Source organism: Melospiza melodia, chromosome 4, assembly GCF_035770615.1.
Source record: "Melospiza melodia melodia isolate bMelMel2 chromosome 4, bMelMel2.pri, whole genome shotgun sequence".
NCBI lineage: Eukaryota > Metazoa > Chordata > Aves > Passeriformes > Passerellidae > Melospiza > Melospiza melodia.
The window spans coordinates 13737566-13763577 of record NC_086197.1 but is presented as its reverse complement, the minus strand read 5'-3'; the positions used below and the strand labels follow the sequence as shown (position 1 = coordinate 13763577).

Genomic DNA, 26012 nt, shown 5'->3' with positions numbered 1-26012 from the left:
GGCCCCAGCTGCATGTTTGTGACAGGGGAGGCCACTGGGAGATGAAGTGGCCTCCAAGTGCTGCACCTGCTGGACGTGCTTCATTTAGTGCCTTTGTTTCCATTAAACTTCAAGGAATCTAGCTTGATGTGCCTCTTTCTAGATGATCAAATTTTCTTCATTCCATTGTTCACAGATCAAGTTCCTATGGGCAGTTTCTGTTTATTTTCAGAGGTTCTGCCCATTAGTCAATATGAGTCAACATCCAGTGCATTGCAGGGGGTGCACAACAGAAAAAGCAATACATAGATCTCTGCTACTATGTTTTCTTGTAACAGTCTCTTTGTGTGAACTTTATTTAAATGATTTAGGAAAAGTTTGCTTGGGTTTTGTGTTGGAAAAAACCCCTACTCTGCTCTGGGGCCCAGCAATGGCACCAGAGGAACAGTCAGGGACTGATGCCAGGAGGTTCCACCTGGACATGAGGCAGAACTTCTTCCCTGTGCAGTGCCTGAGCACTGAACAGATTGTCCAGAGAGGGTGTGGAGTCTCCCCATCCCCTTTTTCATAGGAGTCCTCATGGTTGTTATGCACTGATGTCAGAATTTGCTTTGGAAAATCTTATTTTAAGCATTGCAGCCCAGTGTAGTGGAGCACTGAAGAGCTCTGAGAAGATTTTATACTGAAAATCTTAAGGGGATAATAAAGTCATCAGTATGTACAACCCTGTAATTTTATGTATTACTTGGAATTTCAGCTTCTTAGCTTCCCTGAGTACAGAGCATGGAATTGAATACTATCCTAGAAAAGGGCTTGTTTACAGAATTAATTCCTGCTGCACTGGAAAAGCCCTTTCCCAGGCAAGTAGTTATATCAGCTCACTCAGTTGATCCTGTAGAAATGAGTCAATTAGACTTGAGGTGGAAAAAGTACCTTGATACCCCTGCCACTTTCTTCAAATTTCTGAGTTGTGACTTAGAGACTGGCATTGTTACTGGTGTGGGAAGGGAGTTGATTAGAAGATTTTAGGAGATATCTACTGCTGTCAGTAAGTCAATTTTCTTTCCTTATGTTGTGACAAAGCTGCAGTGCCTGTTTTCTTGCATTTTTAATTAGTAAAGTTAAGCTAAATATGCATTTGTTTCCCCTATCAAGTAACAGAGTTTCTTTGTGGTCCAGCCATCCCTTTTATACAATTGGTGTGATTCTATCAAGCTCTTAGTGGCTGGTGCTGAGGGAAGTTCCCTGCTGGACCATCCAGGGCCATTTCAAGCTCTTCCACCCCTGAGCTGGGAACAAATCTCCTTCCAGCTGCAGCCCCACACTCACCCAGGCAGACCAGGTTTCCCATGGCACAGTGTCACGTACATCAATCCTTAAAATAATTTTATCTTGGTGCAATAGCTAAATAACAGCTGGAGCTGAGGCCCTGAACAAAGGAAACCCTGGTCTTTTAACGCTCTCAGTCTAAGCAGGAAAGTCTGGGGGCTGTCACTGCTGTCTCTGAGTGTCTGGTCACCTCCTTGTGTCACACATCCCTGTGCCATTTGTTATCTAAAGGGTTGGTCCTCTGTTTCCTCACTGCTAATCCTGCAAAATCTGCTCACAGCAGTCCATGGAACAGAAGAAGAGCAAGGTTATAAAGAGTTAAGTCTCTTTAGAATCAATTAACCATCTGTATTTCTTACACACTTGGGAAATTTTTACTGTTGCTACCACTTGTGTATATTATTAGAAATACTCTGTTTGTATTGCTTCATATAATTAATTTTCTAAACATATTTTTGTCCTCAGTGGTGATTCTAAACTCTGGGTTGTTTGTTGATTTGTTTGGGTTTTTGGGGTTTTTTGTTCAGTTGCAGAACTGCAGATCCATTTTACTACAATTCAGAGAAGAGTAGTTAAAGAGTTATTGTCAATAAAGCAGATTAAAGCCTTTGGTAAAATTGGATAACAACCGTGAAGGGATTACTGTTCATGACTTATAACAAAGGAAAGTATTATCTGAAGCAGACCATGGAATGGACAGACTAAAGGGGGACCTGATATGAAAGGAGTAAATTAAATGTAGAGCAAAAGACAATTTTTTTGGAAGTGTATGCAGTCAGTTTTCAGAAATTGTTGCACTTGAGATTTGATTTGATCACTGGTGGACATAAACTCAGCTCCTGAGGGGAAGAACATCCATGAATACATCATGGGGGATTTTGTTTGTGTTTTTCTACGAGCACTGGCTGAGCATGTTACATGAAAGATGTAAGCTTAAAGGAAAACCCAGAACAGAGATATATTTACCATACTTTGCTTTCAGACATATACAGCAAAAACTGTAAGTTATACAGTAAGTTACAGCTTGGTTGCAAATCTGAAGAGTGTGACTGTAAGAGGTTTGGAATACAAGAGCTTTGTCCTCCTCAATAAAACAGTACTAATGCTGTCCTGATTCCAAGAGAGTGAATCATGGTCCCTTGCATTGATGGCAAATAGATGCTGTGTTCAGTCAGCTTGAGAAACAACTAATTTATAGTGGAGAGGACCAGTGTTACACCAAGTGCTAAAACATCTGCTTTTGGGTGTAACAGGGATATAGTGGGAGAGCAATAATAAATAAAGTGTGGTTTGAGGGATGAGAAATTTGACAATTTGCATCCTTCCAGTCACCCCACTAATGCAATTCTGCAGTGCAAAAAAGACTGCACCCCACCTTTGTGTGTGAGTGGTCAGGAAGGAGTTCTGTGGCAGCTGACACCAGCACCTCTCCTCTTGCATTGCTCTTGCAGTTGTGCTTTAGAGAACAGTTGATCTTGCCTAGCATAGAGATTACAGGGCAGAATGTGGCACAAGTTTACATATTGGGAAATGCAATTTCTCTGAATTAAATTACTAATCATTAAGTTGGCATTTCTTCTGCTTGGCCCTCACTTGCTGTTGAAGTGCAGTTGTTCTGGGGGTTGTATCAAGATGTTTTTAACACAAGATCATCAGTAGTGATGCCTCAGGTTTTAGCTTTTATATTTTTCAGATTCTGGACTGCTTTAGTGTGTAGTTCTGAGCTTCATATTAAGGGATAGTAACTCTCTTCACAGAGCAGGGAGACGAAACAATTTCTTCTCTAGCTGGGGACCAAGGACAACTGATCCAAATGTTGGGCCCAAGAGCATAAACAATGGCAGAATGAAGAGGCAAAAACAATAAAGGATGGGACTTCATAACCTAAATCTGTAATTGGACAATTAACTCCAATATGTTAATGGACCAGAACTTATCAAAGTGAGAGACCCTGTGACCCGTCATGCATGACTGGAAACATACTTGGGGTTTTCCCTTAGTGTAATATTTGGTGGGCATTTTTTGTGTGCCTTGTGAATGAGGCTTGTACTAGGGCAAGGATTTGGAATTTTTTCCCACTTTTGATGTATCTCTGTGCTGGAAGCAATTTGTATGCAAGTGGCTCTTACTTGAAGAGCTGTGAGTGACCTGCAAAAGAAACCTGTAGGGAGAAAAAGCTAATGACCTGGGTTTAAAACTGTGTTAATTGATTTTTAACTTCAGAATTACAGGTGTGTAATAGTTGCTGTAGAATGCATAGCCACTTCTTCCATAAAAATTGAATCCAAGTACTTAATATTTAGCTGTTTGCAGTAGGAATGGAAAAGTAGAAGAATTCTTACTTCCTTTATAGCAAAATCTAACCTAGAAAAAGCTTGAGTGAAGTCTCAGACATCTCAGTTATTTTATAATAATGTTATTTTATTATTATTTTTATAATAAGGTTATTTTATCATAATGTTTCCAGTACAGAAATGAAGTGGTGTTTGTTCCATCTGTGTATGAAGCCTTTGGCCAGTATTCAGACCACATTTTGTGGACCTTTCTAAATGCTCTGGACAAACATAGTTTCTTCTCAATTAAGCCAAGTTTACCTAGATTTGTATCTCCAGAATTAGGTCTCTAACCAAATCTTGTGTAATGTAACCTGTCTCATTATGCATTAATTACAATGCATCCCTTTATTTCTGTTTTTCTTACCTGCTATAGAGAAATCTCTTGTCTTCCCACCCCCTTTTTAGTGGTTTGTTTTGTAATGAATATCATGTAGCTTTTGGTTAAAAACAAGGCCATATTTCATGTAATTTTCTGGTGTGAAAAGATTAATTGGTGTGTGCCACTTTCTTACAAGAGAATAACTGATGTAGTGATTCTGGTGGAAGATCAAAGTGGCATCAGGTTGGTTTCCATATCAACAAACTGATAAATCACAAGGACAGGAGCTGCACTGAAAATGTACTGAACCCCTGGATGACATGAGTTAATTGAATTTTAAAAAAAGCCTAAGGAATGATGTAAGTGTAAGTAAGCCTGATTTACATAGCAGACAATAGGATGAAAACTGAAAAAAGAATTAGCAGGGTGCTGAAATGTGATATGGAGGGTAGGATTCAGCATGGCTTGGCAGAACATTCAAGTTCTGTAGGGCTTCTTGGAGGAGTCAGGAATCAAGAACATAAAAATCATCCAATTTGTAGCTGTGCCCTGATAGAGGGGCTGAATAACAAGGGGATATTTTACTGATTACAAGATCTCATGATACTGAACATGTTCCCCAATTTCAGTTGATTGTAGACAGGTCATATGTCTGATAGGTTTTTTTTGACCTAATTTTCTCTTGTTCCTGGCTGTGCCATCCTGCCCATCCATGTTTTAGCACTGGTACCCTCTGATGTTAAGGTGAACTACAGCTGGATTGATGGGACTCAACTTAGAGTAAACATCCATTAAATCAGTGAGTAAAGTTGAGTGAGTAGTCATGGTTAAAAACTGTTCTCGTTGTAAGATGACTCTGCATTGAGGATTGCTGGGATGGTCATAGCAGAATGTTCTGTTTGCTGGGTGTAGGGGATGTATCTGTGGGGTACCTGGAATGGAGCAGTTCATCACTCCAAGCCTTGCACAGCAGTGGGGTATGCCTAGATTGGTGTTTCTGAGAAACAGCCCAGAATGCCAAATGGCAGATTTTTATCTCTTGCCCTCATTCACTGAGCAACACAACTGGGCATAAATGACTGTGGTGTCTTGCCACGGAGAAGTTCAGGGGCTTCAATTCTAGAAGTTCTAGGGCTTCAGTTTAAGATACAAGTATAGGGAAAAATCTTTCTGCCCTTCTTGCCTTCAGGATGTATAGGGAGATATGGAGAACAATTCTCCCAGTTTTTTTATTGAAGAATAAGAAACAAGTTTGGTTTTGACTGAGCTGAAAAAGCAAGAAGTGAAAAATTATTGTAGCAGCTGACTTGTCTAGTTTCAACCCAAAGCTCTTTGAAATTACAGAATTCTAAATCCTCATTTACCAACTAAATATGTGAAATGCAAATGTTTATATTTTAGTGCAAGTCCCTGTAAAGAAACAGATTTGTTTCATTGTACAAAGAAGGTAAATTTCATCTGAGAAATGTGAAGAACTGTGATCTCACCATTTTCTCATTGCTTTCCCCCCACTTGTAGTTTTAACGTAGCTAAATATTCTTTTGTCCTAGCTTTTACAATTTAGTTCAGTTCACAGGTGCATAGAGATCTGCACCTTTTGGTAGGCTCTTAAAGAACTATTTGGAAGGTGTTTTGTGTATGTGGGCTCCTCCTGGGCCATGCTGGAGTCTCTGTGAGACTCCTCAGCCCTGCAGAGTTACCCAGCACATGTTCCTGGCTCAGCTTCTCTCCTGGCCTCTTGAGAGACTCTGTCACAGTTGTTGGTTTGTGGTATTTTTGTTTGTGTGCTTGGTTTTTCTGAAAGTCTGCCAGCTGGTTTTCTTTCCTCTATTTTCCTGTTATATTTGAAGAACCAAGATAGGTTGGAAGGCAAGGAATTCTACTCCTATTTTGTCCATCTCCTTTTACATTAATAATGCTTTTGTTTTTCTGTTGGCTTACCTGCTGTGTGAACTTGCCAGGGTCTGGTGTGTAATATCTGGAGAGGCTCCTGTGCAAGAGGCTGGCTGGAGCCTTCCAAAGCACATTTGGATCTTGCTTCTGTCTTGAGGTCAGCAAGAGTCTAGGGATGGTGTTAATTGGTAGCAGACAGAGGAAATTGTATCCTTCTCTATTTTTTGGCATAAACTGGGGAAATTGTTGTTTCAAATACTGTTTTTCAAATGCTGCTTAGTTCTAGCAAGCTTTATTTCCTGCTGGCTCTAGGAGAAACCAAGAAATGGCTTTTGTTTCCTAACTGTGGAAGGCATGTCATTAGACCTTTTGTGTCAGGAGACAGCAAAGGTTAATTTTACAAGTTCAAGGAGCAGGAGACCTTTCCACCTGCTCAAACAATTAAAATTCTGCCTTTGTGAGCATTCAGCAAAAAAAAAAAAAAAGCTGCTTCTTGTTTTTTAATGAATATCTTTCTCTTTTTCCTGGAGGTCTGTGGCCAAAAGGACAACCATATGCATGAGACTCTGCAGTGCATCAGTCTGTGTTTGGTTTGACAGCTAAGTCAAACCTTATTTCCTACAGAGCCTCAGAAATGACTGGGTGAAAATGAAAAACAATCTCTCATCTGTTTTGTTAGATTGCCCAGCATTTTCTTTAAAATTGAAATACCTGAAAATAGAGGCCATGGTAACTAGCTTGAACACTGCGTTTTTTCTTTTTGGTTATGAAATGAGAGTATCATGTAGGTTTATTCTTCTATGTTGACTTCTTATGAAAGGTTTTCAGTGGCTTTTCCAAAGCATTATTTTCAGGGTTTATGAATGCCATCTACAAAATCTCATTCTAGTTTTATCCTTCGTTCCTGATACTGAGCTAGAGACAAAGCATCACTTTTTGATCTCTTCATCTAAGCTTTTCTTCATTCCAAAAGTGGAATGTTTGTATTTATCCCTTATTTTAGAAATGGATTCCAAGAAAAGGGAAGGTCTGGTGATGATTTTATTTCTCCTGCTAGATAAGGTCTGAGTAGGGGAGTAAAACCAGCTCCAAAGTGGAAATCCTCACATTGCCATTCTGGTTACAGATGGTTTTTGCCTGATGTCCTGGGATAAATGCAGACATTTGCATTAAAGTGCTGTCACCAGAACAGCACCTTCATCTTGAGGGAACCAGTACAGAGTATACTGGGCAAAATATTTGTATGCCTTAAAAAACAGCAGTCCCAGTAGAGCTTTTCCTGGTGTGTATAGTAAACGTACACATGGAATTTTACACATGGGTTTCTCCCACTTGTCATTTGAGTCTTTTAGCATCTCTGACAGGTGAGCTGCAGAGGCTGCAGTAATTTATCCTCAATGATCCCTGTTCCTGCACAGGTTCCTGCTGTGTGAGCAGTGATCCATATTGAGGTGTCACTGTGTTCCAGGCACTGCACTGAGACCCCTGTCTAGGTTTGATGGTCTGGGCTGTGGAACTCAGTAGCTGAGATCCAAGCACCTGTGGGGTTGTGTTCATCCTCCACCCTCCCTGAGGTGCAAGGGATGGGGATGGAGGGTCAGGGTGGGGACAGTGGCAGAGGCACAGCTGGGCCCACTGGTTCTTGCTTGTCAAGCATTTTCAGCACATCTAGCTCATTTACTCATTTACTAGACACACTGATGCTTTGCAGAATAGTGAAATAAAAGAAGCCTTGCTTTGCAGTTTAAGAAATCTTGATTTGATTTTGTCCAGTGTACATAGCATTGCTTAAGGCAGGTGGTTCAGAGCCAGCCATACCTGTCTGAAATAGGAAACTCTGTTGGAAACCCTTTGGCTTCTGAACCCAAAACAAGGATAAAAAGTAAAAGATTCAGTGTGTTAGGGTATTAACACAGTTCCCTGCTTAGTTCACATCTATTCTTCACATAGCTGCTCTTAGTATGTGCAAGAGTGGTGTAGAGGCAACCAAAAGGCTGCAGATAGGGTAATTTGCACAGAAAATTATGTTGGCTGCACTGAATATTAACATAAGATATTATTGTAAAGCAGCTCTGAAAATTACATTCAACTAATCTAGTCAATCAACTAATATACTTATTTAGAGAGACAAGCTATTGTAAAAGAGCACAGTTCTCAGCTAGCTAAAAACATATTTTCTCTCATGTTTATCTTGATTGTATCCCCAAAGGATATTTCTTCCTCTCTTTTATGAAGAATTATTTCCATATTTAATTTATATGTACATTTTTTGCTTTTCCTGGAGGACCGAAAATATTTTCTGACTTTTGCAGTCAGTTGAGAAACTTGTTATTAAAACCTTTCTGTCATACTTATTTGAAAATCCATTTTCTGTGTTGTTCATTGCTGCTGTGTGCTTCTGGATTGCAGTTTTCCTCCCTTTGTGAACTTGCCTCAGAAAGAGTCTCTGTTGAGCTACCTGGAGGGTCGCTTGATTCAATTGTCTTTTTGTAAACTCCTGAACGTTTCTGCTCAAGTCAAGAGCTATTTTAATAACCAAACATACTTATAGTGCATAGTTTTCCTGAACTGTGTGTAACTTTGGATTTATTGGTTACAGGAATGCCAGTCCTGTTGGAGCTGGAGCAGAGTCCACTGCAGAGCTGATGAGCTCCACAGGGGCTGCTGCAAGCTCTGAAGTTTGGCAGCTCCCTGTAGAGCTCACAAGTTCTTAGGGCCCTGAACCAAGCATAATTGCAGAGTTGGGGCCTTCACTGTGAAGGACCTCACCAAATAATTAGCTGCCCTAATTAAGCAGCTGAGTAACACTCAGGAAAGTGAGTGTTTGTGGATCAGAAAGTTGCAAAGCTGATGGGCGCTGGCAATAAATTTGTCTCCTCTGCTTACTGTCAGAAATCAGTGTTAAATTACAGCATCTAATCTTGGCATTGGTAGTCTGAGTTTCCTCCTCTGTATGGGGGATATTCTGCCATCAGAGTGCCTAGACTTTATAGGCTTTTTGGAAAAAATCTCTATTACTTATTAGATTTGTTCATCAAGTAGAATAAACTGTGACATGCTGTTTCATCCTTTTGTTAGGTTGGGTTTTTTTTTACCCATGGCAAAACCTTCTATTTGAGGCAATCAAAACTGTGAAGTTACAACTATACAGTGCAAAGGGGCCTTTTAGAAGGAAGTTTTATTGCATGGATTCACCTTATGCAGCAGAATGCAAAACCCAAAAATTGTTAGATTTAAAGAGGCATAGAAAACAGTTTGTAGGGAAAACTATCAAAACTCTATTTGTTCATAATTTTTAATGATGGGATAAATTTTAATATAAACCAGCATTTTCAGCCACAGTCAAAAAAACCATCAACTAATATTTTTTATTGAAGTCTAAGAACCTTCCTCTCTTCTATAAGTGTATATCAAACACTTGATGTTCCTTAACTCTTTGGAGGGCAGCATGACTCTGTAATACTGAAAGTTATAAGCACATATAGAAAGAAATACACTTTGTTCTTGTTGTTTTTCTTCTGCTTTTAGATTTTATAACAGCTCACAACCATTTCCAGCCTCTGCTGGTAAAATTAAAATCTAGATTCCTGGATTTTAATCGTATTGCAAGGTATAATTAGATGATTTAGCACAAGACATTACTTTTCTCTTAATATTTTGATCTATCCCATGGGCTTGGGTGGTGGCTTTTAAATTTTTTTTTAATTGAAATAGCAAAATGTGTTTGAAGAGGATGGGGAAGAGGGAGAACGGCCCTTACCTTGTCTGCATGGCTGTCATCAGCTGGAGCATGGCTGGTTCCAGAGATTTTAATGGAGACATTAAAACCCACAGGGTTTCAAGCAGGGTAGAGGAAAACAAACCTGATAATGAAAAAAACCAAACATTTGAAGAAAATGCACAAGAGGTCACTGGAGCTGATTGGAAATATTACTGAATCTTAAAGTGAGTTCTGTATGTGTGTCTTCCTGTTGACAAATGCAATAGGGCTGGTATTGTGATGTCTGGGAAGCCTTTACTTTCTTACCAAACTACCTTTACCTGCTTTTGCTTCAGTAATTGCAGAGGTGAGAGTGAGATAGGGAAGAATATGAGGCTGTACAGCAATTAATGAGCTGTTTCAGCCCCAAAAAATCAGTCCAGCAGGCTGGTCAGAGCCTTGGAACCCATTAACCTTGATTTGTAAGTCTAAGACTTGACAGCTGGGGCAAAGCAGGGCTGTCTTAAAGAAGTTAACAGTAAAGCTGTGTTTTTCTCTTTCCTTTCTCACATGCTCACTGGTGAAATGCTGCCTGACTTTTTGGAACATTTCTTCTTTCAAGTGTGATTTCTTATTGCATAGCTTGACCAGATGCCTTGCTACTGTGCTACCCATCTGAAAATTATTTGGTGTTTGTCCTTCTTCCTGGTGAAAAACCAGTTTATCTGAGGCACTTGTTTGTGCTTTCAGAAATCTCACATCTTCTCTTCAGATATTAAACGTGTTGCTCCATGAAGAATGACTTACTTGGGATAATATTTGTGTTAATCAGCTGCATTTCTATAGTGCACAGATTTTGCTGCACATTAAAACAAACATGCTGTAGACATGAATTAAGGGGGAAGATATAACATGGAATTTCCTGAATTTTTAAAATAAGAAGAATAGGAATAAAAATAAGAATAAGAAAAAATCTTTGCCAAGAATAACTTCATCTGCAAGTGTTTCTTAAATGTGTTGCACATTTGTTTTTCTTTAGAGGATGGGTGGCTAGGCCTCCTCACATGTGGCTACCATACACTGACCTGTTGTGGTTGTGTGATGATCTGAGTTTGATTAAAGGCTTCAGGTCTTTCCTAATCTGGATTGTTTTGACTGAGCCAGGCTTTGGAGCACAGATAGGAGCAGGTAATGCTGGCAGATGTCATGAGGTTATGAGAAGCAATTTAGGACAGTAGTCTGTTTCAGCTGCAACAACAAAACAGAGCAAGCACCATGGACACACTTTGGCTGATCTGTTTGTATTCTATGTTACTTCAGTTTACTTATGCATTCTGTCAACAACCCACAAAAGTAAATCCATTTTCTACCACCTGCAGAAAAAGGGCAAATATTCTTACTCCCTGCTAGTCTCCAACCAAAACAAAGTGATTTCCCTTGCTTTGCCACTATCTTAAATGCAACCGAATAGCTTCCCTCTCCCCACTACTTGTTAAATAATGTTTAAAGATTGATGCATGTTAGATGTTTTAAAACTTGCTTGTCCAGTCTTAAAAGATTTTATGGAATGTTTTTCTCAGTTACTGGTTGCAAGCTGTGCTTCTAAACATGTTGGCGTAGCTGCTTGTCTTGGAATTTGTCTGGAAATAAAAGGACATGAATTGATCTTCCATCAAAACCACTTCACTGCATCACATGCAGCTATGTCTGCTATAAGTCTGCACACCTTCTTCTGTGCCCCCCTAAATTCTGACACATATTAGAGGAGCGGTTGTACTTTTATGACAATTTGTAATATCTGCCTTTGCTGTTTATGATGAATTTTGAGATTGTTGTTGAGATCTGGTGGATATCTCCAACTTTCTCTGTTACCCAAGGAAAGAAGGAAACATGGAAATATAACCTGATATAGTACTGTGGGTTTGTTTTAAGTTGTTTTTCTTCAGCTTTTTGTAAAGTAACTTTGCTTTGTTTCCCAGGGTATGTGCCCCTTACCCAGTAGAGCAGAGCTCCACAGACATTGTCTCTGCAGAACAGACAGTACCTTTACTGAAAGGTGTAGATTTGTACATGATTGCTTTCTTTTTTTGTCTTTTTCCAAATAACTGCAGGTTCATGTACTGGACAGACTGGGGAGAAGCACCAAAGATAGAACGAGCAGGGATGGATGGTTCGAGCCGCTCCATCATCGTTAACACGGACATTTATTGGCCAAACGGACTGACACTGGATTATGAGGAACAGAAACTCTACTGGGCAGATGCTAAACTGAATTTCATCCACAAATCAAATCTGGATGGAAGTCATAGGTGAGAAGTCTTTGGTTTATGGGTGTAATGTGGGGATTTTCTTAGAAGATGCTGCCTAAGCAATATTGTAATCTCTGTTGCAGCGAATTGTCAGCACTCACAAAATTTTAAGCAAACCAGTGCTGTCAGAAACTTTTATCCTTCACCATCCTCACCTTTCCAGCACTGTGAAGTGGAATGTGTCCTTCTCTTCAGGGTATCCTGTAACTCTCCCAAAGATTTTTCTCAGAACCAGTTCCATTTAAAAATCCTCAAATCCTGCTCTTAATAGCTGTAAGACTATACAGCAAATTTGTCTCTTTTCAGTAGGTGTTCTGTGCAAGGTTGCTGTGGTATTCAGAAAGGCAGAAGATAATATGAGAAAATGGATCATCATATATTAATATTTCAGTTTCATTAATCCTAGGTGCTGGGAAATTAGTGGAAAACAGTCCTTAAAGGAGAGCTATGTTAAAATGATTTTTTTAAAAACAGATTTATAGCAATCAAGTGATTCTTTTTGATCCAATCATGGCTATTTCTTAATTAGGGTATAACTGGTACTTTGTGTATATGTGTTCATCTCTAATTTGGGTGATGACTCTCTTCATTAGATGAGTTTGATGATTACTGCTTGCATACACAAATCACAGCTTGTGTCCAAGGTGTCATATGGAGAGATGATTTTTGTGAGGTTATTCTTTGCAAATTTTTGTGATGTTTCAGCTAGTTTAGATGGGTGTGAAATATCTTTTCTTATGCTCTTTGTTCTGGCCTCTTAGGGACTTGCCCACCTTTCACCACAAATGTTAATTTGACATAAAGGAATTAATTCTATTGATAAGATCATTGTTTTGTGTGGACTGACAAGTAGGACCACAGGCAACATGTATGAAACATGCCCACTGTCTTCTTGTGATATTTATTTTGAACTCCACAATGCCTTTGTAATGCTGGTTTGAAAGGTTACATCACTTTTCTCCTAAGTTTTGCCTTTTAAGTGATCACAAGTTCATGCAGTATGGTTCATGGAAAGTACCTGGAGTTGGATGCAGTTTTAAATTTGTGTCTTTGGATATGTGTTATGACTAGCTTGGTTAATAAAAAACATGGATAGTGGATATCTAATTTGAAGTAGTCCTTCATTTGCTGTTTGTTTCACAAGAAAAAAACTCAGTACCAAAAAGAATATTTCCTAGAGATTCTTTTAAAAAAAATGACTGTCACATAAGTTCCCAAGTGATTGAGAGCAAAGGATAGAAATTATTATATATGGTAGAAATTTGAGTATTTTTAATTTTATCTGGTGTCTCCAGCCTTTCTTTTTCCAGAGCTACTTCAGTGTTTCCTGCTGGCAGTTCTGCTTTTTCAATCTTGTTTTGCTATTGACTTCTTTGCAGTTTGTCTCTTGCTGGTGATCTATTGCACAGTGGTGTAAATATACTTGGGTATATTGTTTTTATTTTCATGGTATTCTGTTTTTATTTTCATGGTGTTTATTCCCTGGTCTGCCCTGGGTTAATCTGGGGGATAAGGCTGAGGAGGTGCTGAATTGTCTTGGTACAAGGGGCTGACCAGCCTTGTCTGTGCATACACAGCTGTGTCCAGCAGCTGCCTCATGGCACACAATTGAAATCACCTGAGTCCCAGCAGTTACCTCATTCCACACTAAATTCTCGGGAATTACTTAAGCCTCTAATAAAGACTTGTAGAGACAAGTAATTTAGATTTTTAGATCTACTAATTCTTTCTTACACAGCCATAAAACCCAAAGCAGTCCAATGCTTTAGGTTAAGTTTCTTTTTCATACAAATTCATACATTTCAGTACCAGGAATATGTCATGGCAGTATGCTAATATATTACTATTTGAGGGGCAGAAGGGGAAGTCATTCCTAGAAAGGAAAGCACATTTGACTTCCCTTAAGCACTCAGAGGCACAAACCAATACTAACAGCACCTGTTTTTCCCTAGGCATGGGAGAAAGTTCTGAAGATTCAAAAAGCAGTCAACATCTGTATCGAGGCATTTTGGTTTCATTTTTTATTCTTTGCCATTACATCATAAGGGGGGAAAAGAGAACTGCAGAAGTTAGGCTGTTCTACAGTGGGATTTTATGGGATGGTTTCTTTTCTGCTGTGACCTCTTAGCCTCTGCCTGTATTAAGAAAAAAGATCTTCTGGGGATGTCCAAAGTGTTGGGGTGTTTTTTTTGTGTAGATACTGTCTTTTGGCTATCCAACAAATTCAGCTTTTTCAATGAGATATTTTACAGCTGTAATTCATATTTTATCTCTTAATTATTTTGTTCATCTTTTTCACTGACTGATTCATCAATACTAGGAAAGAAAACACAGTTTCTAATTCTGTAGCCAAAGCAAAATCCTTTTAGATTTTACTTTTCTGTGGAAAAAATCACCCCACAGAACCAATCAAAATCCACAAAGCCTTTAGCCATCTCCAACACCTCAAAAAAAAAAAAAAAAAAAAGCAACCAGCAAATAACCCCACCTACAGTTATCCACCACCAGCTCTTAAGAGGGCTATCAGTTAGGGGTTTTTCCTTAAGAGTTAAGTGTGGAGGCGAACAAGATCATTATCAAGTGCCTAATCTAATTTAAACCAGACTCTGGTTTATTTAGAAACTGCCAGTTCTGGTGATTTTTTAATCTTGATATTTAGACCATTTTTCTAAATTGCTGCTTTATATTTATACTTAGTTGGTTTGAGGTTTTTTTGTTTCTAAATTTCTCTTGATCAGAATAGATTCTTTTATCCTGGTGAAGTGTTGCTAATTTTTCTGATGCCTTATCAAATGTCATGTCTGGGAAAATATATGCTTCTGGAAGTTGGCCCTATTGAAATGAAAAAGGCAAATGGGCTATTGAAAGACATGTCTTCATAAGAATTGGGTCTTCTAGATCTGAATAGTTTTGGTAACTTAGAAAAGGAAGCAGATGAGGAAAGAGGTGATCTGTCAAGTTTTTTACTGTTGCATGACAGGAGGTGGGAAAGAGTCTGTAGCAGGTAAGCAATTGTAAAACCTTCATGTAAAGTAGGATGGCATAAGTTTTAATTGCTTTGGGAGAAAAATTTGGTAGCAAGTAACATCCTTGTATTAAAAAAATTCAAACAGTTTAGAGAAAACTGACCTTGTGGTTTGGAAAATGAAAAAATGCAATGTAAATAGGAAAATATTTTAATTGATGTCACTGACAGTATTGAAGTTCAGACTTCAGAGATCTAAAATTTGGAAGGAGTTCTCTCTAGAAATTCATGACGTATTTCTAAGTCTGTAAGAAATCCGAAACTTTTTTATTCTTTTATTCTTATATTCTGAATATTAGCTCTCTACACCTGACACTACACAAGAATTAAAACTTTTAAGATTTATATCTCAGAGAAGTACTTTGATCTGAATTATGGAATATTATATGGAGTTGGGAGGGAACCACAAGGATCATAGAGTCCAACCCCTGGCCCTGCACAGACACCCCAACAATCCCTGCACAGACACCCCAACAATCCCTGCACAGACACCCCAACAATCCCTGTACAGACATCACAACAATCCCACCCTGTGCATCCCTGAGAGCGGTGTCCAAACGCTCCCGCAGCTCTGGCAGCCTTGGGGCCGTGACCATTCCCTGGGGAGCCTGACAGTGCCTGAACAGGAGGAAGAACTTTCCCTGATCTCCAGTCTGACCCTCCCCTGACCCAGCTCCAGCCGTTCCCTGGCTCCTGTCCCTGATCCCAGAGAGCAGAGCTCAGGGCCTGCCCCTCCTGTTCCCCTCAGCACAAGCTGTGACTGCCATGTCTGCCCTCAGCCTCCTCCAGCTGAACAGACCAAGTGCCCTCAGCTGCTCCCCACACGGCTTCCCCTCAAGGCCCTTCACCATCCTCGTGCCCTCCTCTGGACACTGTCTAATGGCTTTGTCTTTCTTACATTGTGGCACCCAAAACTTCACACAATATTCGAGCTGAGGCTGCCCCAGAGCAGAGCAGGACAGTCCCTCTGTGGCCCAGCTGCGCCTGATGTCCCCAGGACAGGGATGTCCCTCCTGGCTCCAGGACACTGCAGCCTCATGTCCACCTGGCCATTGACCAGGAGCCCCTCCAGGTCCCTTTCCCTGGCACTGCTTTCCAGCTTCACTCCAGTGTGTCCAGGGCTGCCCCATCCCAGATTCATGATGGACTTGAATCCTTTACTTGTTGTTTGCAGGGGTCTGGAAAGTGAAAGAGTACAGTAGGCTGGTGGGAGGATTCTGTAGAGAGAGAAACAAATTATAAGCCTTGATTTTTGGGGTTTGGTGGAGCTTTTGTCACATCTTCCAGTAGTCACAGTGAGCCACTAAAGCAGTGTGCGTGACAGCTCTGGCAGTAGTACTCAGTTAAATACGTGGTAGAGTCATAAATTCGTGAGAAAACCTCTCTAGCAAATTTTACAGGGATGATTATGGTTCATTACCTGCTAGCCCTGGGATTTACTAGCCCTAGCTGCTCCAGTGTTGGGCTCATTAGAATAAAGACGAAGAGCAAAGAACTTGATGACTAATGCCCTTGATTTGCCAGTGAGAGAAGGGAATGAACAGTTTTTCATGTCAGAATGCAATAATTACAGAACTAAATTGATGCATAGAAGAGGTGGTTTTGTGTTTTTTGCAGCTCTTGCCCTGCTCTTATCAGAAGGAGCAGTTGCTTTTTGTGGGACTAATTAAACAAAACTGAAATGCAGACAGCTCTCCTGTGAGTAGAGTCCCCAAGATAGGTTGGCCTGCTAAAGCAGTTCTTGAATTAATTTCCCCTTCCTTTACCCTGCAGCAGCAGTTCTAATTAATAAGTTAACACGTTACTGGCTGAAGGGAAATGCACTTACAAGGTCCCCCAGGAAGTGTTTGTGCTAATGAGATGGTTTTTGAGGCCACTGTAAGAAAACATACTTTCAGCAACTGTCAGAAAGCTGGGAAGCTCTTGCAAGAGGTGAATGTCTTAAGTTTGCACTTGAGCATTGATTTTTTTTTTCTAGTTCCTCTTTTCAAGCATCAGCTCATGTCTGTCTGCCAGATGATTAGTTGCAGATGTGTTGAAACACTGAAAATACTGTATCCCTGCATTTAGAAGAGGATTTTTTCCTTATTTGCCTATAATGTGTACAGTACATGACATTATGTACAAGGTATAAAATCTCATGTTCTGTTCATGTCTTTCTGTATATTTCTGGGTGATGAAATTGCTTAACACCTTCAAGCAATGAAGAACCAGTCAGTGGTGAGAAGCCTGTTTCAATGCCTCACCAACACAGGCCAGTGCAGAAGCCAAATAATGCCCTAATTAAAACTGCTAGAGAATCCTGCATAAACAGAATTAATTAGATTATTTGGACATAGAGCTAGGTTGAATTTCTTGGTTCTTCCCCAAGGTACTTCTGAAAACAAAAATGCTAGAAATTGGAGCTTCAAAGCATCTGTTTGCCTGAAAAGTGACCCACAGAATGACCTCCTTTCTCAACTATAATTTGATTTCTGATTGACTTTTCCAGACTTTCATTGCAGGTGGGATTTGAAATGTCATGGTTAGACCTGTTTGTTATATATTCTTTCTAGAAACACATGGCAATTGTGGCTTAAAGAAGTGGCAAAAGACAAAAACACTTGAGTCTGAAAAAGGGAGCATTATATCCCACAAATCATGTTTCTTGCTTACTTTTTAATTAAAAGTATGCTTTTCTTCTGATAGGAAGATTTGGACAAGCATCCATGATAAAAATACATAAAAATGCATTACTTTTCTGAGTTTGTGTTGCAAATGTTTTTGTCAGGTTGGCAGGAGAGGAGATCCTGTGAGCTGAGGGAACCAGAGCTCCCTGCCCTCCTGTGGCATCCCTGGTGTGGTATTTTATGGGTGCATCCTAATCTTTCATCCTGCTTCATCTGATTCATGCTCTGAGTGCTTTGGCCACTTGCTAAGATTTCCACTTCTCACTTTCTGAGCTCCTTTTGTAATTCCCACTTTAACTTGTTTATTGCTTGTTTCCTTTATCTTCACCAAGTGTTTCACAGGACTCTTTACAGAATAAAAATAGAACAAAGGTGAATATTTTTAAATCAACTCTATATTTTCTCCAGACAGTAGAAAACTCTACCATAGCAAATATTTATTGTAATGGCATCTCTGATTACTGTGATGATAAATAGTTGTATTTGGGAAATCATGATATTCAACACAGAGTGAATTTAATTTCTCTGGAATTTGCATCTTTTCTCTCTGTTTCTCTCCTCACCTTCCTTCTCTGCTGTCCCTTTACACATTTTCTTCCCAGCCAACTCAACAGAGATGTTGGCCTTTTAAATGCCAATCGCCATCCAGATTTTTAAAGCAAATTTATGTGATTATATGTCTGGTGCAGAGATTATTAAAGTTTGTGTGTACTTGGTTCCATCTAATTTAGATCCAATTTGCATCTTGCTGAGGCCCTGGAGATGTCTCCTGAAGGAATACCATTGCTCCTTACCCCCAGCTCCCACTTTCCCATTGTCTCTGGCGTCTCTTTTAAACAAGCCTAATGACACAAGTGCAGCAGTCTGAGGAATCCAAGGAGCTTGATGGAGGATAAGAGGGTGGAGAGCCTTTTGCTGTCCTGTCACTTGTTGCAGTGAAGCCTGGCAAGGAGCTGTCAGTCCCCATCAGCCCAGCTGCACCTGCAGGGCTATACCTGGAACCCATCAGGGCCAGGAATGGGGAGACCTCTCTGCTCCCCAACCCTGTGTGGGTGCTTGTGAACCACCCTGGAGGTGGGAGGCACCTGCTTATGTTGGGAACGATGAAAATTTGACCAGAAAGTCTCACAGATATGTATGCTTAGCAGAAATATTTTTGAATGTAGAATCTGAAGAAGGAATAGAGATGGAAGCAAGTTTTGATATAGAAGAAAAGAATTGCTGAGCCAGTCTTACTGGATAACCTAGGAAGCAAAGGGTGTGTTAGTTAGAAAGGAGATTTTATGACTTAGCGCAAAGAATAAACCCACCACAAGCAAGATATTTTTACCAAGCAGAAAGATAGCACAGGTGAACAAGTTAGCAAAGTTGCAAGTAGAAAAAAGGTCTCAGAATTTTCCACTGCAAGAAAACTGGAAAACAACTTCTAGCTTAAACTGTCATGTACTAACTTTTAGTGTTTGGAGAATAGTAACATGAATATGGTAATTACAGTAGTTATGATAGGCTATAGATAAAAGTTAAGATATAGATTGGTTCTACTGTATTAAGATGCTCAGCAAAGTATATAATGCACTGTAACCAAAACCAAAGGGTCTCCAGGCCTGCCTGCAGCTGGAGCTGACAGCTGTGGGCACAGCTCTGTCACCCATGACCCTGGACTGCTGTGACACATTGGATGTAATAAACTGCATTTTGGAGAGCTTCCTGGAGTCTCACATCCCCCATTTCAGCTCTTACATGCTCCCATCAGCACTGTGCAGCAGCTGAGTGCTACAGGTGACACTGGCCACCTTCATCCACCTGGATGTGTTTAATAAATAATTGGTCTAGGAAGAAGTCGGAGCCCCTCATCTTGCTCATCAAAAGCAGAGAGAGCTCTACAGTTCCTCATGCAGGTTGTGCTAAAGCACAGCTGCTCACAGCAGCCATCAGAAGGTCATTTCTTGCTCTCTCTCTTCTTCCTTTTCCTGTTTTCTAATAGCTGGGCTCTCCAGTCCCTTCTTCCCACTCCTCATTAGGGTGTGGAGACCCATTGAGCTCAACTCAAGCCCTGGGAAAAAGCCCTGCTGGTTTTGCTGGTTGGAAGTGAGCTATCACCTTGTACTGGCTTGCTGGAAACAAAGATTACAGAGTACATGTTCCTGGTAATAGTGATCTTAATGAGATGCAAGAAATACACACTTGTATTTGGACCCAAAGCCATCTTCATGCATTGCAACCTTATATCTGCTGAGAAAAATAATACAAGTTGAGCAGTAATTGCTTCAAGACTGTGACTGACAGCACAGTCAAATGAAAGGATTCTGAATCTCTCCAGATAAGGGCTGGCTTGAATAAGGGTCACAGTTCACCTGATGCATTGTCATATGAATAGAGGGTTGTCTGAAAGTTAGGTATGTCTAACAGCAGCTGTTGTACTCAAAGATTTATTGGTGGGTACAAATCCCATGTAAAATTTCTCGGTGTTTTTTGGGTTTTTTTTTGGTTGGTCAGTTTTGTTTTAAAGTTAGTCAGAATGTTTCATGAAACTGTGGCTCCTTTATTATGGGAATGCTGCCTTTGGTGCAGGTTTGGTTATAGTGAGAGTTTTGGTCTTTGCTTCTGTTTCATATAACAAAATGCTGTAGGTGTCATTTGTCAAATGTACAATATGTCATACATAAAGACTTAGTCCCCTAGCCTGCTCTAAAATAAAACTCAAATCTGAAGATATTTAGAGTTTGGGAGTAGGGTTGGTTAAACTCTTTGCAGATTTAGAATGCCTTTATACTTGTTACCAGAATGTGTTATGTCATTCTGGCTTCACTGTTTGGCTGGCAGGTTTCAGCTTTAAATTATGTTACAATGGTCTTTTGTAAGATGCTTAGTTGGTGCATTTAATTAGAAGCAAATACATACCTGACTCCAGACAGAGATAAGAAAGAAAAGATACTATGTCCTACTTTTGAGTGCACAATACCAAGAAATAGAAGATTTCATTTCATGTAGAATTGGAACACTAGAGTGATAAGCAAGGGAATCTATAGGAAAAAAAATAAAAGCTTTAATGATAATGCATCTTTTTCCAGAAGCTAAGGTGAAAGGACAGTAATGACTATAGTTTCTTTGTATTCAGAGGACACCTTCAATCTTCTTGCTTTAATATACTCTTCTGTTACATTTTAACAGCAAATATTTGGAAAATAAGAGTATTTTTGTCGTCTGTTAAACCACTTCAGTTAGACTTATTTCCAGAAGTCATGGCGTTTTCTCAGTAAATGTATGGATGATTATCCATACATTCCCGGAAAGGGATGGTGACCCCCACTGTTCAGAAGGACCTTGCCTAGGTGGGAACACACTTCCACTTAGGCAGTTAAGAAGAAAGGAGGTGGGAAGAAGCACTCCTGTAAGTGGTACTTGTGTGGTGTCATGCTTTGTGTTGGTCCAGATGACCTCTGTAGTCCTCTCCATCTTAAACTTCTCTGTGATTGTGAATAAAGTAAAAATAAGACTTGAGCTACTTAATTCCAGTTCTGAGGATCTTAGGTATAGATAATTAGTTTCTACATCACAAGAACCTGGAAAAACTGTCTTCAGTAATGTTTGTGCTGCATTTTTGTGATGGCTAATGAGCATGTCTTTGTATATATACATAAAATATATGAGTATATGCTTTAATTTTGTTTGTGAACCTGGAGAGCGGCAGTGACCCAGTTTGCTCAGAAATTATATCATTACCATGGCAGAAAATCACTAGAACTCTGTTGAATGGCACTGCTTATAGTGAAAACAATAGCTTAATAATTATCATAATAATGGAAGTAACTTTAAGGATTTCTTTAGAGTGAAAAACGACTTTACAGTATTTTTTTGATGGTTGAAAAGAGGAGCTGGAAGAGATGGATGGACAGCTAATTGACCATTTTGTCTCAGTGTGAAATCTGGTGAGGCTGGAATTGGTGGACATGGTGTATCAGCAGGTAGCAGTCAGACTTGCATCAAATCAGCTGGTGTTCATGTGGTGGCAGAGAGCCCTACAGGCATGGGCTGTTCAAGAGATAAAAAGGACCAATAGATGTCAGTAAGGATTTCAGTTAGCATCTCTTGGGCTTCTCAGCACCACTAGGCAGCCTGAAAATACTATTCCTGTGCTGTTCCTTCATATCATTCCCCAAAGCAGGGGCAGTATATTTGTTTCCCAGAAATAAATAAATACAATGTTGCGATCAGCAATACCCAAACTTCTTTTCATAGAAGCTCTGTTCAGGCAAAACTTGTCACATGAATTGTGTTTGAACATTCATTTTCTCCTGTGCTCTATTAGGCAAGCAGTGGTTAAAGGCTCCCTTCCACATCCCTTTGCTCTGACACTGTTTGGGGACACGTTGTACTGGACGGACTGGAACACTCATTCCATCTTGGCCTGCAGCAAGTACTCCGGGGAGGACCTGCGTGAGATCCATTCCAACATCTTCTCCCCCATGGATATCCATGCCTTCAGCCAGAAGAGGCAGCCAAATGGTAAGCTGTCTTGCTGTCCTTTTTTTAATTGCAATCTGGAACTGATTTGCAAAAATCTTTAATTAGTCTTTCTGGATGGTGCTGGGTGGCTTCAACCACGTCATGATGCAATTTTTCCAGTGCAGAGAATAGTAAAAGATCCAAAGGGAAACCAGATATTCTCTGCATTTTTTGTAGGGATTTTTGAGTGCAAGAAAACTCCTCCCTTTCTTTTTTTTTTTCTGCCCAACACATTTATGCTCTTGTCATATTTTTCTGTTTCCTGTACCATAACTTCAGGCAACGCAATATTTTTATTTTTCTAAGAGGTAGTTCCTGAGTGGAAAGTAGTGTTAATTTGGCAGATGATATTAAGCAGGACTAGTGTAGTAGTGTAGTAACCACTGTCTTAGTATAGTGTATATATAAATATATATATATAGTATATATAAAGTATATATTTTAGTGTAGCAACCACTGTCTTAACCATTGGGTTAATTTACTGTATTTGCATTTTTTTATATATATACACATTCAGCACCAGTATGCTGAAGAGTTTGTAAAAATGAGAAGAGCAGAGCTGAAACAAAGTTCTTGTTTAGAGCCAAGTGCTACTTTGCCAAGAAGGGAAATATTCAACATCAGTGCATTTTGGTACCATAAGTACCCCACTACTCAACACTTGGAAGTAATTTTTACTTGTTCTGTGTTTATCATTTCCTCCTTTAATCTGTGTTGCTGCCACTGATTCCATCACTCAAATGCCATTTGTGTCTTAACACATGATATGAGGTCATTCGTTATCAGAAGCATTAATCTGTGTGATTTATGTTTAACAGCTACAAACCCATGTGGAACTAATAATGGTGGCTGCTCCCACTTGTGTTTGATGTCTCCTACCAAGCCCTCTTATCAGTGTGCATGTCCCACTGGTGTGAAACTTCTTGAGAATGGAAAGACCTGCAAAGATGGTAGGCTTTGTTTTTAAAAAATCCTGTAGATTAAGCACAAAGTAGCTTTTGGAGGGAAGGGGTTCTTCCAGCTGGACTATGTGAATGATGCCTGTTAGGGGTGGCAAATTCTGAAACTGTGTATGCTTTTGCAGTACAGATAAAAGTGATTGGAAAATGCCCTTTACATTGTAAAAAGGAAGAATTCTCGTGATTGAAGGGCAGGTTACCTCCAGTTACCAAATTTAAGTTGCAGTTCTATCTTTGTCACTAACTCCCTGCAAGTTTTGGGGGGCTCTGTTGTTGCTTTTTCTTAGAGAAAAAGATACCTACATTCTCTGTTGTCTCTTAAATATTTCTGGCATAGATCCTGAAGTATTTGGCTAATTAGATTGTACAACAGCTCCTTTTTAATTTTTTTTTAAGTCTGATTTCCATTTATTATACACACTTACACCTGACATCTCTCTCTGAAAATGACATGTTTTTAGAGGTGTTGAAAGCCCTAAAACTCAAGACATGATCAGGATTTAGAGCTGCAAGCTCTGACCAAAAACTGCTTTTAGTTTCTCATTGTGGGCTAATATACATGATTTTAAATTGTTATATTTTTTAAGTGTAGGTCTTGTGATGTTGTGTTGTGGTTGCTGTAGCACACTAACAGGCTCAAAATTAACACTGGGAGATAATTAGCTGGATCATAAATAACCATCTTTCATGCAGATCATCTCCCTAGGACAGAAGTAAATAGAGGAAGAAATGATACAGCAGAGCTTAGTGTAAATAAGCCAAATAAAATGGATACAGAAATATTTTTTTAATTGGAGTTTTATATTTCAAAAATTATTTCAGGTTTGTCAGCTGTGTTCAGAGTTTTCTTTAATTTCATGCTATTTCATGCTCTCTGCTGATTATTTTTGAGTGTCTCTGTGAACCTTGTTAAAATAAATTGCTGCTTTTATGTGAAAAGCAGCTCCCAATTTAGCCTGGCAGGATTGTTTATAAGAATTTCCCAATACACAAACAAGATGTTTTTCTTCCATTTCCCTTGGTGTAAGAAGAAGCTTTAATAATACTGCTCTGGGTTGGTTGTATGCAGTCAGAATGTGACACAAATCCATGTGCTTTTTCAAAAATACTTGATATGCACAGATAAATTCCAGTGTATCAAAGTAAATTACCAAGGGTAAGTAGAAGAATGGTATTAAAAATCCACCCCAGAACCTTATTAAAAGGATTTTTCATGCAGATATATTCAGAATCATCATTTCACTTTTTTAGCCATTTCTTATGTCTCAGAATTTATAACTGTTGCTCTTTTCTCCCACTCCCTGAACGTGAGAAGCCAAATTTTCTGTTCCCAGTCAGCCATGTATTTAATTTACAGAATATAAGCCCCACTGTACTAGAAATATTGTTAACCAAGTTGCTACAGTATTTTGTCCAGTTGTATGCAAAAAAATTTATTCAGGAACATTTCTCTTCTGCTTGTCAATATCATGTTGCATTTTAAACCATTCTGCTACTTTATCTTTTGGGCACATTCTGCCTCTGCCTTTTCAGGAAAAAAAGAGTGGGAAGAGAGGAGAAAATTGAGTCTGTTTATTTAACTTGGTCTTAGAAAGGAGACAGCACATAGCCCAGATGAAACAACCTACTCAAATTATTCATCAGGTCCACTGGTTTTGTGCAGCTTTGATCCTGTGCAGAGCTAATTTCTGACATACTCATGCAAGAAGTTCAGCATTAAGAGCTGAGCATGCCCCAAAACAGTGATTGTTTTTCACTCCTCTCTCCCTGAAGGGAAGTGCAGATCCCTAAGCATACTTAGGGCTTTTGTGAGTGACCTACAACTTTCCAGAGCTTTTCCAGGCACAGATCCCCTGGAACTCCTTCCTGTAGGTGCAAAGGCTGCAATTATTTATTTGGGGGAGGGAGGAGAGTGTGGCAAGTGAACAGAGCCAGAGTAGCCATAGATCAGAGTTCAGGATGTAAATCTGGACTTGTCTCTGTGAGGATTTCCTTTCTTAGGCTCCTCCAGGACCCCTGGGACATAAATTTGTTTTCTCATTTTCAGGTGTGCAGTGGTGGGGGATTGTTTCTAATTTCTTGGGCTGCTTTTTTCCCCTTGTACTTACCTGTTCTCTATATCTGCTGTGAAATTAGAGTAGAACCCTGAGAACTGAACATTTTTTACTTCAGATAGTTTCAGTGTACATCTGTAATGCTGCAGTGCTGATTAAACCCCCATTTGCAATTAGAATGTGTACATGACCATGGGAGAGACTGGTGACTGAGAAGTGAAGAAAGGTGAAAAATTAGGCTGAGTTTCTCTTCTTTAAGATGGTTTTGTCTTATAGCAGCAGACTAAAATCAACCTGGTTCCTAATCCAAATTGTTTCATGGTGAAATGAGCCTCTTTGAGGAGAGAGCTTTAGTTCATGCTGTGCTGTGGAGAATACTGGGCTGTGCTGGAGGGATTCTGATGGGTGAATTTTGAGTGTGTGTTTGTGGTGTTTGCAGTGCTTTGGCATTGACAGATGATGCTGGCAGCCAAAGGTGAGGCTGGCTGACCTCCCTGAGCAGTTTCCATGACAACCTAGCGTTTTTGAATAATCTTGGTTTATAGGAAATCTTTTCCTCCCTTGCCTTTCTCCCAGTGCTAGTTTCTCTATTTTTATAGGGTTTTTTTAATCATACCTTCGAGGAGTTTTACTATTTCTGGTAAGATCTGTGAATACAATAACACACACATTCCAATTTTGAAAGATTTCTCCACAGTGTTTCAGGAAGGGGGGTGATACCTTAGAATAAAACTATTTTTCTAATACCTGATAACACAAATCAAAACAATAAAGTATACTGAGATGTGGGCTTCTAGTGAGGTTTTAGCTCCCCCATTCCCTAGGTGAAAGTTTGTAAATCCCTGTCCCTCAAGCAAAAGAGAGCCAAGTAAGTTATTTCATGGCCAGATAGTCCTCTCTCAGTGACATGTGAAGCAAAGAGTCCTTTCTGAGC

General features: G+C 39.6%; 1 protein-coding gene across 3 annotated transcripts in view; it reads left to right on the top strand.

Annotated features, from left to right (window-relative positions):
* LRP6 (LDL receptor related protein 6) overlaps positions 1-26012 on the top strand; it is a 116035-nt gene that overhangs the window by 33643 nt on the left and 56380 nt on the right. For 2 of the 3 annotated variants that reach the window (XM_063153961.1, XM_063153960.1), the window contains exons 3-5: positions 11668-11865; positions 21869-22065; positions 22884-23015. In XM_063153961.1, coding sequence (XP_063010031.1) covers positions 11668-11865; positions 21869-22065; positions 22884-23015 — 527 coding nt within the window. The remainder of the gene's footprint in view (positions 1-11667; positions 11866-21868; positions 22066-22883; positions 23016-26012) is intronic. The other variant, XM_063153962.1, reaches the window with a different exon arrangement.